At 33.0% G+C, this 16643-nt stretch overlaps 1 protein-coding gene across 9 annotated transcripts in view; it reads right to left on the bottom strand.

Annotated features, from left to right (window-relative positions):
* Positions 1–475: 475 nt before the first annotated feature.
* Positions 476–16643, bottom strand: part of LOC106868390 (protein NDRG3) — a 140985-nt gene continuing 124817 nt past the window's right edge. For all 9 annotated transcript variants that reach the window (XM_052970624.1, XM_052970616.1, XM_052970605.1 and 6 more), the window contains one exon: positions 476–2771. In XM_052970624.1, coding sequence (XP_052826584.1) covers positions 2671–2771 — 101 coding nt within the window. In that variant the 3' untranslated portion in view covers positions 476–2670. The remainder of the gene's footprint in view (positions 2772–16643) is intronic.

Here is a 16643-nt window from a genome sequence, read left to right as displayed (position 1 = left end):
TTTTTTAAATTCCAAAAATCTGTGAATAAACCTCAAAGACTGTGTTGCTAAAACACATTTCAATGAGTCCTCCTACCCACAAGAAGTTATGTTTTGCCTTTGTTCTTCATTGCAAAGAACAAAATTTCCTGGAACAGCTCCTAACTCTTCTCCCTTTGTTTCCTGGCCAGTATACTGAAGAGTTATATAGCTTGTATTTTGTAGGCAAACAGCTTGCTCTCTGCCTTTGAAGAACATAGACAGAACACCTTCATTTAGACATCAATAAATGCTCATTGAAACATGTATACATTTTTTTTCTCTCTCTCTCTCTCTCATGTCTCATCTCCATTTTGCTTCACTATGCTTTCAATTCAGCTATAATAGGTATTACATTTTCTCAACGATTCCACATAATTTTATATATTATTAGTTTATAATGTATGAGTAAAAAAAAAAAGCCTTGGATGAAATATATACTATAGAACAACAAAAATAAAGAAAACAACTCTTTATTCGAAGATATATTACAAAATAACAGCGAGCTAGAACAGTGTATATACAATTGAATGGTTATTCTTTTTAAATTCTTTCTGTAAAAAACAAAGACTGTCTAGGAGCAGTCGTAAGGGCATCTATATACTGAGATGCTCTGTCCAAACAAAACAGGAAAAAAACTAACAAACAAATAACAAACCAATATAGATATATATATACAGGAGTCTAGATAATAGTTGAGTAACTACAGTCTAGCTGATGGGATATGGAAAACAAGGCATGGATCATTATTAAGAACAGATAATTTGGTTTTTAAGCAAGAAATGGAATGTATTGTTACTGAAAACATTCTAGGTGGTGATTAGCAAGTAAACCCATATCAACTTTCCTATCCAGTTGAAGCTTTGATAGGCAAAGGAGGAGGGTGGAAAATCTTTCATACTGCTCACCTTTACTAGAAGGTAAGTTGGATTTTGACCAAAACTTTTATAGTTGTGGCACTAGCTAAACAAGGAATCTAAATGTCCAATACTTTTTAGCAGTACAGCAACTTTCATTGGATGGTATCAGAATGGCTGCTCAAAGAACAGCAGTAACAGAACAAAAGTGGTTTTAAAAAAAAAATTAATCAGCCAGTATTAGAAGCTAAGCACAATCTCCTTCAAAAGAGGTTCAGCAAGAAACTCTTGTCAAGCCCAGTCCAATTGTCTCTCAACATATCTAGTCTTAACTTCTGCCATAAAAATAAAATATTATTTCTTACTAGAATGACAAGATCAAATCTACTAGGGCAGCTACTGAAGCTCCGCATCCACTTAAAGCAATACAGGAATTAGAGCAGACTAGTTCAAATGCACTCTCTATGAAAACCTATTAACTAATACTAATCTCTACCAACTCCAAACCTTTCTTATAATACAAACAGAATAGAACAATTGCATGATATGAGGAAAATTGTAAACCAGATACTTTAGTACCATCTACAGCAGCTGGCTAGATACTTAGGGGGAATCCACTTCTAGCTCATATACAAGAGTTCTTATGTTTCTGGAGATGGCAACAGCAGTATCAATTACATTGCTCAAGTACGCTAATAAGCAAAGGAGAGATTACAAAGTGGGGGAATTATTTGTCCCATTTTACATAGATTTCGTTTAATATGTTTGAGTCCTAATAACATACAAGTTAATGATTGCAGCATTTACCGATTGCCTACCCATCTTCCAATCATAACTGACCCCCTCAGCAATATCCATTTTCATTGTTCATATCTTTTATTTGATGTGAATAAAGTATGCTACTTAATGGCATGAAGGAAGACCCACATCGAGTGTCTTGTAGAGGATATCGCTTATATTTTGATGACTTGCGACTAATTTAATGAGTCACAAGAGAAAATTTAGAAGACCGGCAGTGTAGGGACTGGATATACTCACAAATGTTTGGAATGCTGAAGATGACAAAAAGGGAACACTTAGAGCAAAATGCAGTATCAGATTTCATATTCTAACTACATATCTTCATATTTTCAGCTTTAGTAGAATGTTATGGAGTAAGTGGTTCTGTTCTAGACATACAACTACTTGGATACTGCAATTTCACTTAACTCTTTGAAGGAAAGCAAAAGCACATAGTTTGTCATCTTTGTGAGAAATGGTGCGGAAAAAAAGAGCAAGTATGGACCAAAAAGAAAGCTTCAATTAGTCAACCTTGATGGCTGCTAAAAAGGATGAAGTGATGCAGACATTCAAATGCAATTCCTTTATTTAAAAAAAAAAAAATATTTTTTTATAATTTTTTTTCAGAAAGTATCAAAATAGTTATAGGGAATTGCTAATTAGATTAAACAACAGAAAAAAAAAATCAGCAAAATGAAATGGCTGGTGACTTAGAAAATATGGTATTTAAACATGGTAATTTATAAACCGTAGCAATAATATATAAAGTGAGCTTTCTGAAAATGAAAGTAATCAAAAGTATAAAAAGCCTAACAAGAGTGGGGGAAAGGAAAGAGAAACTACTTATGCTCACAGGTGATAGTCTGAGCTGCAAAAAATAAGATAGGGTGGGGGAAGGAGTAGGGAAGAAGTTTGTTAGTTTGCATCATAGTTATATGAACAGTTATTTCAAGTGGGTTATTTGAGTTGCCTGGCAGAGAGATTTAAAGCCAGTTCAATGATATATAAGACTTCTCTAACATTCAACCGCATCTTCCTCAGTGGTAGGACTCCTGGTGCTTGCAAGGCTAAAATCACTGCAAGTTGACACACTACGAGATGGTATCAATGCAGGAACTAAAAATAGAAACGAAAAATAAAAAGTTAATTTTTTTTTTTATATATATATATATTATTAAATCAAAATTGAATTAAAATATACGAGGGAAACAAAAACAAGTGTGTATGTATAATATATATATATATATATATATATATAATCTAGAACAACATCAGTATATATATTTTATTTTATTTTATTTTATTTTTTCATTTTATCTGGTTTCAGCTCATGAGCTGTGGCTATGCTGGGGCAGTCAAGTTTATTTTTAAAAAAACTGTTATTTTTTTATTAAACTAAAAATATTTTTTTCAGTCTGAAATTAAAAGGTGTGTGTTGTATAAATTCATTTTGATAAACTTGAGACAAATAAAAAGATTGAGTTTCTTTTCAGGTCCAAAATACAGCAAAAACGAAAAAGCATGGTAATTAAATTTGGGTGAGGGGGAAAAAAACTCAAAGTAAACCAACAATCTCAGTTTATTAAGAATATTGCAGTTGGAGTGATATTTCATAGAAGGGATATCAAGCAGGCAAGGGTGGTTGTGCAATTGAAACTAAATTTAACATGCACTATGGGAATGAAAAACTAGAAAAGCTAAGAATTTAAGAATATCCTGGTGGAAACAAGTCTCAAACTACAATAATTCCTTTGTCTAAAGACTATATAATACTTGTACCATCAAGACTAGTGAATCTTTCTACATAAAAATCTTGCAGTCATATTTACAAAAATATTAAAACTTTACAATAAGTGAATATTGCTAGCATCATGATAACATCAATTTACATCAAGGTTTCAAATAAAATAGACTTTGAGATGATATAGACTTTACTCCTTATGATTTTTGAAAATGACTTTGGTTGCCCTTAGAAATTGCTTCAATTTCACTTAATTTTTTGTAAATGACTTCCTTAAGTTTCTTTTCAGAAGTCATTTCTGTACCAAGTGAAATGGTTTCCTGGCAATATACCTTGTAAAGGCATCTACTTGCTCTGTGTGTGTGTGTATATATATATATATATATATAATTAAATTAAAACAGTAGGGTAAAAAAAGTGGATATTAATTAAAATCAATTTAATACCAGGGGAACAAGCACATTGAAAGAATCAAGGAGATTCAGAAAAAATATCTGAGATCTCAAAGGATTATTGTATATGTATATATAAAGGAGACCACTAGGTGGACTGTTAATGTGCTAGAAGAAGATCACATGTAATGCGTCTGAATTGTTCTCAAAAATTTAGCGAAGCAGCAAAACGTATACGGGCAAGACAAGTGAAAATTACATAAATACACAGACCGGTTTCGAAGTTAATATTTCCTTACCGCAAATATCTGTTTCTCATCAGTACGGACTGCCAAAGAAATATAATTCCCAGAATCGTATACTAGTTTTCACTTGTCTTGCCCATATACGTTTTGTTGCTTCACTAAAGTTTTCTTTGAGAACAATTCGGTCTTAGTAGACGTATTACATGTGATCTTCTTTATATACACATATATATATATATATATATATATAACATACAAAAATAAGAAGAATGACCAGCAAAAGTGGGTCATTCCTCTTATTTTTGTATGTAATATTTTAATCTTCGGATTTTTTTTAAATATGCTAGACCACTGGTTTTAATTGATTAATATCAATTTCTACCCTTATTATTAAATTTTATACATATATATATATATATATATACACATACATATATGTGTGTGTATATATATATATATATATACAAAATTTGTAAGAAGAATAGGTAGAATATATACAACATATGTTTCTTAACTAGCTGAAGTCCACTATGTACATATTACACAATGAACTCTCCTGAGCGTAGTTAGTAATCAGGCCAAAAATACCATCATGAAGTTTACATGCTGCAAGAAATAAACAATGAATCATTAGACCCATTGTTTATTTATAATGAACTTCAGTTAGTTAAGAAACATATGTAGCCTATATTCTACCTACTCCACTCCTTATAAATCCTGGATTTTTTTTCACATTCTTAGTAGCATTAGTTCCTAACTGTGAGTTGTACGGAAACAGGAAACAATCAGCTTATCAAAATTCTTCATAATTTCAATATGGGTAAAAGTGTATAACTTACAATCTTAATAAATTTTTATTTTATTGTATACTGTCCACTTTTTGTTCCCTATACTAATTGCATATTGCTTGACGCTAACTAACATCCTACGCTCAGATCCCTAGATCATACCTATACGTGTATCTATATATTAAATAAACGTCATCGTTTAATGTACATGTTCCAATGTCAGCTTTGACCCACAATGCAGTCCTTAGACCCATCAAATCCTGTTAAACCATCCAACCCATGCCAGCATGGAACATGGACGTTGATGATGATCTCTTTGTTTGTATGTACATATAAATATATGCATATGTGTGTATATATATATATATATATATATATATATACAAATTTGTGTGTGTGACCTATATAAACAGAGCTAATTGAGCTGTTTCTCTGTTAATTAAAAAACATGGTGAACAGCCTTGATTTTCAAACCTTATTGGATTCTCATCAGAGGTGTCTACATCAATTTGACCAATCCTAGAGAAATAAGCAGCCAGTCTGTTTGTGTGTGTATGTATATATAACATCATCTCTCAACATTATCCAACACAGAGAGATGACAAATATAATTTTGTTTTCTGTTGTTTTTTTTAATATTTAACACAAATTATAAACATTACACACTTACACATTTCAGAAGAGAAAATAACCTACCTCTTCCATTTCACAGAACTGGTTTAACCAATAGTCTCATTCATTACAGATAATAAAACCAGGTATCTCCTAACTCCCCAGAAAACCTCCCATTGTCAGCTTACATCAAAGTGTATAAGAAATAACTTCAATGGAAAATTGCTTTAAAACAATGGTTCTAAGCAGTAAAACTTCTTTCTCTAACATTTTCCAGATAGGAACCGGAAGCACTACATGAAATTTTACAAACTTATCTCAACTCATCTGTGCTTGTTACTATCTCCTTCCTACATTACAGATTCTACCAAATTCTTTTCAAAAGCAGATTCAATAGTAAAATAAACATAATATACTCTTACTATCCAAATGCTGAATCAGCTACCTCTGCATTGCAAGTCAAACAGAGCTGACCAGAGAGCCCTTATCTGTTATCCTGTGTTTCAGTCATTGGACTGCAGCCATGCTGGGGCACCACCTTCAAAGGTCTAATCAAATAGATTTACCCCAGTAAATTTGTTTAACTACTTTTTAAGCCTAGTACTTATTGTATTGGTCTCTTTTGCCAAACTGCTAATTTATGGGGGTGTAAACAAACCAACGCTGGTTGTCAATCAGTGATGGGGGACAAATACATGCACATTATTTACACACACACAATGGCCTTCTTTTAGTTTCCATTAACCAAATCCACTCAAGGCTTTGGTTGGCCTGGAAATATAACAAGACAATTGGTCAAGGTGCTACACAATGGGACTGAACCCAAGATCACATGATTGGGAAGGAAACTTCTTAGCCACACAGCCATGCCATGTCGTACATATTTCTATATCTGACACCTGTAATTAGTTTCTCTTTCACATTTTTCTATCCTAGAATAAACTCAATATTTTCATCTTCAGAAAGGCAACAAATGCTCTTTGTTAGCTTTGAGATTTTGCCAATCGCAAATGTCCACTTCTTCATAATTCCACTTATCCATCCTAATGCTACCTTCCTCCTGACAAGAATCTCCACAAATTATAAACACTATCTCTGCTACCAACTAAGTTACATTTCTCGTAACATGATAAGCAACTGAGCCAATGAAGGAACCTACATGGGGTTACTCAACTAGAAACAGCAGTTAAAATTCTTACTTATTGTATTGTCTTAAAAAAAAAAAAAAGCATGGCTATGTGGTAAAAAGCTTGCCTCCCAACCACATAGTTCTAGGTTCTGTCCCACTGGGAGTGTTCTACTATAGCCTTGAGCTGACCAAAGCCTTGTGAATGAATTTGGTAGAAGGAAACTAAAAGAAGCCCACTGTATGTGTGTATCTGTGTTTGTACCCCCACCACCACTTGACAACCAATGTTGGTGTGTTTACATCCTCATAACTTAGTAGCATTAGTTCCTCATAACTTAGCAACTTGACAAGAGAGGCTGATAGTATAAGTACCGTGCTCAACAAAATGTACTCGGATCAATTCAACTAAAAATTCTTCAAGGCAGTGCCCCAGCATGGCCACAGTCTAATGACTGAAAAAGATATTTGACAACGGAGTCTTGAATACATAAGAGGTGGTATGATCACAAATCTCCTTGACCAAGTTTGACTAGGGTTTAAACAACAATAGCTAAACAAGCATATGAGATAAACATGCTTAGAGCTCCACTGAACAAAACATGAAAATTTTGGAAATCATTTGATGTTGATTTTCTTGACAGATTTTCTCAAATTGCTGTACATCCATGATAGTGGACTGGTTCTTGGCTAAATGTCCCTCTTACCGATAACCAAAAGTATTTCATATTCTTGGCCAGGCATACTGCAGTTACCACAATTAGTATGCACAAACACACACACTCTCACTCTCTCTTATATGACTGAAACATGAATTTCAATTGAATTTTGAAAATTCATTCACAGTAAAAGAGATAAAAAAAGAAATTGCAGAATGTGTTGAAGTCTTAGATGCCCTCTATGTTAATTTTCTTCTCTAGAAAATTACGACAGTAAATTTATCTTTTATGATTATGTGAAGTAACTGAATGGATTCACTAAAATCTTTCAAATTAGAAGATTAAAAAAAAAATTCAGTAATAACATCTATTATAACCAACTAGAACAATGAAGTCATAAGCAAAGAAAGTCTAACAATGAATATGCTTTTTTGTGGGTGTGTATTCAAGTTTATCAACAAACCATATATTTGATAATAAAAGACCTCAGTATCATTGGAAATAGAGGGGTGAATTCATTAAATGATGCAATCAAGGAGTACTTTACATTCAGGACTGAGTTTCTTGACACTAATTTATTTGTTACACTGATGGCAGCAGCTGAAGACTGATAGAAAATAAATTGTTTTCAAGAAACACAGAGTTTTGAATATAAGTGCTCTATGTTTGTGTCATATAATAAATACATTCAAGTATATCGTATTATACAGACAAGAAAGTAATATTTCAAACACAGTATCTCCATGAAAACAGCAGAAAAATTCCAAGACAGAAAAACATTGCCAACAAACAGCCACAGGACTGTTTTATATTCTTAGCCCATGGTTGCTTGTTGACAACTTTTTTCTATCTTACAAGGGTAGTAATACCCAATTTTTCTGCATTCAAAATATTACTTGCTTGTCTGAATAATATGATACAATTTCGATGCTTCTAAAAAAAAACAAATATGTTTGTTTATATATGAATATGTTGTTGTTGCATCCAAGTATATGTTTACATATGTGCACACACTCAAGTATTGTAGACTGGAAATGCACAAATAAATAGAGACAGAAAAGTAAAATTCAAATTGAAATAGCAAGGCAACCCTTTTTATAAAATATTTTACACATAGAAACATAAGTAGTGTTTACAAATGAATATCAAAACTAAAGTACATATTTCAATGTACACTATATAAAACTAGATATAAATTAATGTTCCTTGCCCATATATAAATAACATACATTTTAAACAAAGTTGTAGTGTAGGTAAAAATCACTGAAATATTAATAATTAACATTGAGAATCTAGACATTTGTCCTCCTTACAGAATCATCTCAATAATAAAAAAAGTAATCTTTATTTGAAAATTCTTCATTGAAATGCAAACACATGCAAAATGTGTGTGTGTGCGTGTGTGGGGGAAGAGGGGTATGCAATCTAACAATTTCAAAATGGTACACATAAAAAACATGGAATATTAAGTAGATCATACAAAAAAAAAAACAAAGAGATTGATGAAGCCTATGAGCTTAATTCATTCAAGAACCAAATTTTATAAATCTGTCAGTTTTAATTTTCTCTGTTAAATTTGGTGCCAGCTATAAAATAATACAATCTTAAATGTAAAATTGGCAAACAAAACTGAAGTCAACTGAAGGTATGTTATAACTGGAATACAGAAAGACAATAGAAGATATTACCAAATAGTTTACTAAAAAGAAGCAAGGTTAGATGTTAAAAAAATATCTGCAGGTTATGATAAATATTGAACTCTAAGGTTTAGGGAAAACCAGAAAATTGGTTTCCATAAACCTAGAATACATTCGATGCGTGTTTATTTCAAATAATCATGAAACAAAATCTTTATTTCTTCAAAGTTAAGATTTTTACTTCATTCCTTCACTAGGGCACGTCTCTCCAGTGAAAGGAACCCCTCTCTCAACTCCATTTAGTTATATCTATTTAGTGCTGGCGTTTTGTTTCAAGGATTCACCTTACTCATCATACTAAGACTGTGGGTTGGTGAAGTTGCATTTTAGGCACCTAAGTGGAATTTGTTTCAGAACACACATAGCCAGAATAAATACACTAAAAGACATCCAAGTCCAACATTCTCAAAGTTTCACCACTCCTCTATCCAGGATTGGTAACTTTTTTATTTACTCCTGAACAGTGGTTCTCAACTGGAGTCCATATGGCTCTTGGGGATTCATACAAGATTTTGTTGTAAAAATTTATCTGCAATAAATTGATTATACTTATATAATATACACAAAGTATTCTAACAATTTGATCTCAGAGTGCAGAGATTCAGAATAAATACTGTGCAGCATTTAATCCAATGCTCTAACAACTCTGTCACTTCACCACTTTGTACGTAATGAGGTCCTAATTATGCCATAGCAGAAAATAATCATAAATTAGGTAAACACCATCAAAAACCACCACAGCAGCAAACCATAAGTTTGTGACAATACTCACTGCTTAGTGAGGTTATATAAATCAGATTCAATAATTATTATTGTTGCTGACAACAGTATTAAATAACATTTATGGTTTACACAATCCTATTAGCCATCAAAATTCACACAACACACCAGTTTCTTCACTTATAAGCTGCCAAATTTAATGCAAAAACCATTTTGTTTTTGTTTTCTTTTTCCTGAATTTCTGAATGAACAATGCTATAGTGTGCAATCTTCGACATCAGACTTCATCACCATATCTAGAATATTTTAGAAATATTACTGAACACAAACAAGTTGTATTTTATTGAACTGTACCTTAACAGAGAATTAACCTGTTTCCTTCAATATACGCTACCCAATGGAATGACTAACAGATTCTATCTGGTGTTAGCATCACAGTTAAAACTAAACATTCAGCAATCAACAGACAGATGGCGACTATTTTTCTCTTTTATTTTTATTCTCTTTTTTTCTACAGTATAAACAGGAGTTTATAACTAATGTAGTAAACTTTATAAACCTATTCGCACACTTAGTATTACAACAAGCCTACCACGACAATCAGAAGAGAAAGTGAATAGAAGGTCAGTAGTAGCAAAAATATAACTAGTGAGTGACAAGCTTCAGATGAACGTCAAGGATCATTCACACTGAAAAAGGAACAAGGAAGAGACTCATACTTACAATGGGAACCTCAAAGAAAAAGAAAAGAAAGAATATAAAAAAAAAAAATTTAACATAAGTTGATTGGTAGAAAAAAGTTAGAAAAATCAAACTATTAAATGTCTAAATTAACAAATTCAAGTTGTAAAATAAAATATAAAACAAAATTATTTTCAGCTTGAAATTAACAAGACAGTTAAGGCTGGGCTTGTTGAAATGACTGTCTCATGATGATGATTCAACTAAATCAAACAAGACAGGAGAAACTAGTCGATTATTTATTAGTAACAGTAACTGGTGAAGTAAAGATACAGAAGGAATCAAGTTAATATCACTAAATAAGCTCTTAACATTGTTATAAAATGACTCAAATATGAGAGACTAAACTGAAATGATATGTAATTTAAGAGAGCAGGATTTCATTGGAAAACTTGTTTCAACATTAACACAATCTATTTTAATCTATTGGTATTTAAACTGTCCATATCCTGCCCAAATATTCCACATGTATGGTCAAATCAGCTAGACCTGGCCTCTCACAACTACCCTATAATGTCATTCTAAAAATCAAGTCAACTTCAAAATCTCAAAGCAATGAGATAATGCATGAATAATTCAAAACACTGAATACATAAGCATCACATTTGACATAGTAATCTGAATGTTAAAGAGTTAAAAGTCCTTAGAGAATTGATCTTACTAGCTTTTGAGAATTACTATACTTTTTCTTTGAAACCTCTATTATATCTCCCCCACCCCCACACCAAAAAAAAACATTATATTAAATGAAATTTTCACAACTGCTGCAAACTGTTAGATATAAATGTTTTATATATAATAGTCATCTAAAGAGATGTATTTTTTAAATCAGGAACAATACCAAAGAAAAGAAGATCTAAAACAGTGCTCCGCAACTGGTGTGCCACACAATGATACTAGGTGTGCCACAGTGTAACCTGAATACAATTTTGTCCCTATACTTTGAGTTATATTCTTTTCAAAATTCGGCAGCACACTTGAACCAAAAATATAAGTGTACGGTAAGTGAAAAAGGTCTGTGGAACACTGATCTAAAATATAATTATTCTTTTGTTTCCTCACTAAATGTGGTTTATTGGTAGTTAATAAATAAATGCAGATAAATTAACTATTGTTGATGAAAATAAACTGTAAAAGCTAATGCAGTTAAGCTTCAAAAATTTATTCACTTTAACCAAAATGGTTGAATTTACAACAGAGCTTAGATGGCATTAAAATTTAACAAGATAATGATTTAGAGATTAACAATGTCATTAATATTTTATAAAATATTTTTACTTCACCTTATCAATATAAGAAACAGAATGAAAATAAAAAACCATGAGCTAATTCAGAACCCCAGAAATCCTTGGTTATCTTTATCGCTAAGAACAAGGGCCGTCTTTCAAATAGGTTCTCTGACTTACAGGTATATCACGTGATCATGTGATCAACCAAGCTATCAGATGTTGTTACACATCACTGATCACAATGCGTTTTTGCACTTTTTTAGCCTTCAAATGATGTCACCCCACTGGTGAGGTGAGCAGGCCAACATTCCCCCCTGAACAAAAGGGGACTGGAGCAATATGAAATGAAATGTTTTGGTCAAGAACACAATGTGCAGCCCAGTCAGGGAATTGAACCCACAATCTAGTGATTGTGAGTGTAACAGCCTAACCACTAGACCATGTGCTTCCACAAGTACATACTCATATTAATCTGATTTCATCCACCTTTCAGTAAATTCACCAGAGATTAGCACTTCCATTTCTACTCCTTTTTCAAATGGTACACCAAGAAATGGACAAAGGTATGAAGAAGAGGAAAGTGTCTGCATGCAATCCTTTACATCTTGGTGATAATAATAATAATAATAATAATAATAATAAGTGGCCCTGCCACTTCCCCTCCCTAATTTTTCAGTCATATTGTGACATCTCTTACCCTTCACTCACCCTAGGACACTGGCTGTGTCTCGGCAAGTGATTATAACAAACATGCAGATTAAAAGTAAATAATAATAATAATCCTTTCTGCTATAGGCACAAGGCCTGACATTTTGGGGGAGGGGTTAAGCCAATTACACCAACCTCAGTACTCAACTGATACTTAATTTACCAACACTAAAAGGAAAAAAAACGCAAAGTTGATGTCAGCGGAATTTGAACTCAGAACATAAAAACAGACAAAATGCCACTAAGCATTTTGCTCAGCGTGCTAACAATTCTGCCAGCTTGTCACCTTAATAATAATAACAATAGTAATAATAATAATAAGATAGTGCTCATGGGAACTGCCCATATCCTACGTAAAATACTGTCTATGTGATCTCAAATTTTAAAGCAAACACATAATTTTCTTATGGTTTCTTAAACATTCACTTGAACAAAACTGTACAAATCCAAATATATGGTACCCTAGGCATAACACCTACATGAACTTCTAACTTGTTGTCTCTTGAGGTCTCTGGGTGAGACTTGGATCCAACTTGTACAAATGCAAAACAAAAGTCAAACATAAAATAATAATAATAATAATAATAATAATAATAATAATAATAATAATAATAATAATAATAATAATAATAATAATAATAATAATTGTGTCAATCGTATAAAAGTAAAGAACTCTTCTCTCTATATCTATAAAAACTTCTGTTGAGTTACTTCAGTCCTACATAAACTAGAAAAATGAATTAGACTGACATGTTTATTTTGAACCTGTGGAAGGCTCACGAGATGCTGAAATATCATTCAACCTCAAATAAATAACTGTTGCTTTCAAGTCGCACTTTTCGTCATTAAGTTTGCCTTGGTGATGGATTACATCAGCTTTGTTTACCTTAGTGATGGATTGTGTCAATCGTATAAAAGTAAAGAACTTTTCTCTCTTTATCTATAAAAACTTCTGTTGAGTTACTTCAGTCCTACATAAACTAATAATAATAATAATAGTAAAAATAATAATGATGATGATGATGATAATAATAATAATAATAATTCTTTCAAATTTTGGCACAGAGCCTGTAATTTTCAGTGAAGAGAGTTATTCAATTATATTGACCCCAATGTTCAACTTGTACCTATTTTATCAACTTAGAAAGGATGAAAGGCAAAGTCAACTTCAACAGAATATGAACTCAGAATGTAAAGAACTAGAAGAAATGTCACTATGCATTTTGTCCAACTCACTGCCTTTCTCTTCCTATTAATAACAAAACTAAAAAGTTAATAACTAATGTAAACCAAGTTGATATTCCATCACTAGAACTATTTTCTCATCACTGCCAACAACCGTCACATGGGTATGCAACTGAGAACAAGCCAACTGCTGTGCACACACAACAATGGCAGCAGAGTCAAATTGATCAACACACGATTAGGCACTGATGACAAAACTAAACCACAGAATGTAAGTTAATACATAACAGAACCAAACAAAACATTGTGATTCACACAGAACTGTGGGGACCCCGATTTGCACATAGACTAGGGAATAAAGTCAGGAGTACAAACTAATAACCAAAATTGAGGCACCAAGCACTGGTAACAGCAGTGGGACATATTTTCAAGCCAACAAGAGAATTGTTATAAGGTTGTTGATGCTAGAAATAGCAGCCAAATCTCTCTTAATCTTTTAACATTTAGATTATTCTGTCCAATGAAATGCTTATTTATTCACATTGTTTTGAATTAAGCATGCATCATCTTGTAGCTTCGAGATTTTGATGATGTAATTGCTTATTTTAAGAATAACCTTGTCAGGAAGGTGAGAAGCTGGGTCTGGCCAGTTTGAACATAAAACAGGTTGAATATTTGGGACAGATATGGCCAGTTTAAATGCTAAAGGGTTAAATCACACCTTACCATCTTAGCTATAAAAAAAGAAGGACACATTAGTCCCATGTTCTCTGCACATAGGAACAAGACTGGTGACTGGTTAGGTAGACCAGAATGTCCTATGGCTGACCTAGAGCTAAACAGAAAAAAATTCAACAACTACCACACTACTCTGCGAATGTAAATAAAGCCAGTTAGAATGTGAAGTCTATAGGTGACTAGCAGCTAAGCCCAGTTTCACCCGGTCAGTTTGGATGGTGTGGGTGTAAAATCTGCTCTGTGTAAGCATTCAACTTGTTTGGGCACGCTTATGTTAAAAAACAATTTTAGAATGACTTTTTTCTGTCAAAACACTAAAAATAACTGACCAACAACAACAAAAAACCAACCAAGATTCAACCAAATCAAAAAATAAACCCAAATACTAAGCGAACAAAGATGAACCATGCCACTTCCATAAACTTTTTGCTGGTTCACTTGAGAGTTTAAACAAGGCCGCAGATAAAGAAGTTTGTTTTACAATCACAGTCCCAATTTGATCTCACCCAGGGTGAGATAGTCATAACAAAAGTTCTTTCTACTTTTGGCACAAGGCCAGCAATTTTAGGGAAAGTGGGTAAGTTGATTATATCAACCCCAGTACTTATTTAAACAACCCCCGAAACGATGTAAAGCAAAGTCAACCTTGGCAAAGTTTGAACTCAGAACATAGAAAGTCAGACATCTTGTCTGATATGCAAACAATTCTGCCAACTTGTCAGCTTAATAATAATAATAATAATCCTTTCTACTAAAGGCACAAGGGCTGAAATTTTGAAGGGAAGGTGGGGGGGTAACATCAACCCCAATGCTCAACTGGTATTTATTTCATCAATCCAGAAAAGATGAAAGGCAAAATTGACCATAGTAGAATTTGAACTCAGAAGGTAAACAGCCAGAAGAAATGCTGCTAAGCATTTTGTCTGATATGCTAACGATTCTGCCAGCTTGCAAATTAAACAATAGTTTCAAATTTTGGAACAAGGACAGCAATTTGAGAGGAAGGGATAAGTCGATTACATTGACCCTAGTACTTTATGTTATTTTATCAACCTCAAAAGGACGAAAGGCAAAGCCAACCACAGCAGAATTTGAACTCAGAACGTAAAGACAGATGAAACACCACTAAGCATTTTGCCCAACATGATAACAATTCTGCAAGCTCACTACCTTAAATTTAATAAGAAAAAGAAAAATAAGAAGGAAGTTGAACAACTTTTGAATAAAATGCTTTAATACATATCTAGAGACAGCACACAAGAAAACGTAAGGCCAGACATGAAATGCTAGGGTTGATATAAACTAAAAACTTTGAATATTAGTGATCCCCAGTATGGTCGCAGTCCAATACAAAGATAACAAAGAGTACAGTTATGCTACATCATTGGAAAATAGAAGAATGTATACACACACACACACACACACACACACACACACACACACACATATATATAAGCTGCCATATACCTGCAATATATATATATAAGAATTGACTTTCAAAGTGACAACATTTGTCCTGAATTTCCAACTTTATGCATTCATGCCAAAAATTCAGAATTAATAAACTACAAATTATACACAACCATAAAGTGGACAGTGAATGTATATAAAATTCTGTAAATATATAGGCACAGGCATTGCTGTGTAGTTAAGACCACTTTGTAACCACAGGGCTCCAGGTTCAATCCCATTGCACGCCATCTTGGACAAGTGTCTTCTACAATGGCCCTAGGCTGAGTAATGCCTTGTGAGGGAATACTGTATGCAGAAGCTGAAATATGCCCATCATATGTCATAAATACATCATAATCATTCAATGTTTGCTTTCCCATAGTTGCATGGTCAGGAAGAGTTTCTTTGAGGTAGAGTTTCTATGGCCAAACAAGGTAATATTTCCCCCATGTGCAGACGTGTTCTTCCAGGATACTGGAAATGAATGACACGACTTGTATGACAGTGACACTCATGTCAAGAGAAAGACACACACACACACACACATGTATATATACGACAGGCTTCATTCAGTTTCTGTCTACCAAATCCATTCACAAGGCTTTGGTTAGGCCAAAGCTAAGGAAGACTCTTGCTCAAGATGCCCAGCACTATGTGGTTGGGAAATAAACATCTTACCCAATAGCCACACCTACATCGAAGGAAGGAAGGAAGGAAGGTAAGTTGGTAGACAGACAGACAGACAGACAGATATATATATATATATATATATATATATATATATAAAAAGAATGAGATAAAGAGACCAATGGTATAAATAAATTTATATTTTATGTAGAATGTCTTACAGCTGTTTCAGGGAAAATTCAATGTATCCCTTCATCGGAGACGGTAATAGTAGAAGACAAGGATTATTACATCTGTATCTTCTACTATTACCATCTCCGATGAAGGA

This window comes from Octopus bimaculoides, chromosome 1 (genome assembly GCF_001194135.2).
Source record: "Octopus bimaculoides isolate UCB-OBI-ISO-001 chromosome 1, ASM119413v2, whole genome shotgun sequence".
NCBI lineage: Eukaryota > Metazoa > Mollusca > Cephalopoda > Octopoda > Octopodidae > Octopus > Octopus bimaculoides.
The sequence above is the reverse complement of the archived record's forward strand: the minus strand, read 5'-3'. Positions and strand labels throughout refer to the sequence as shown.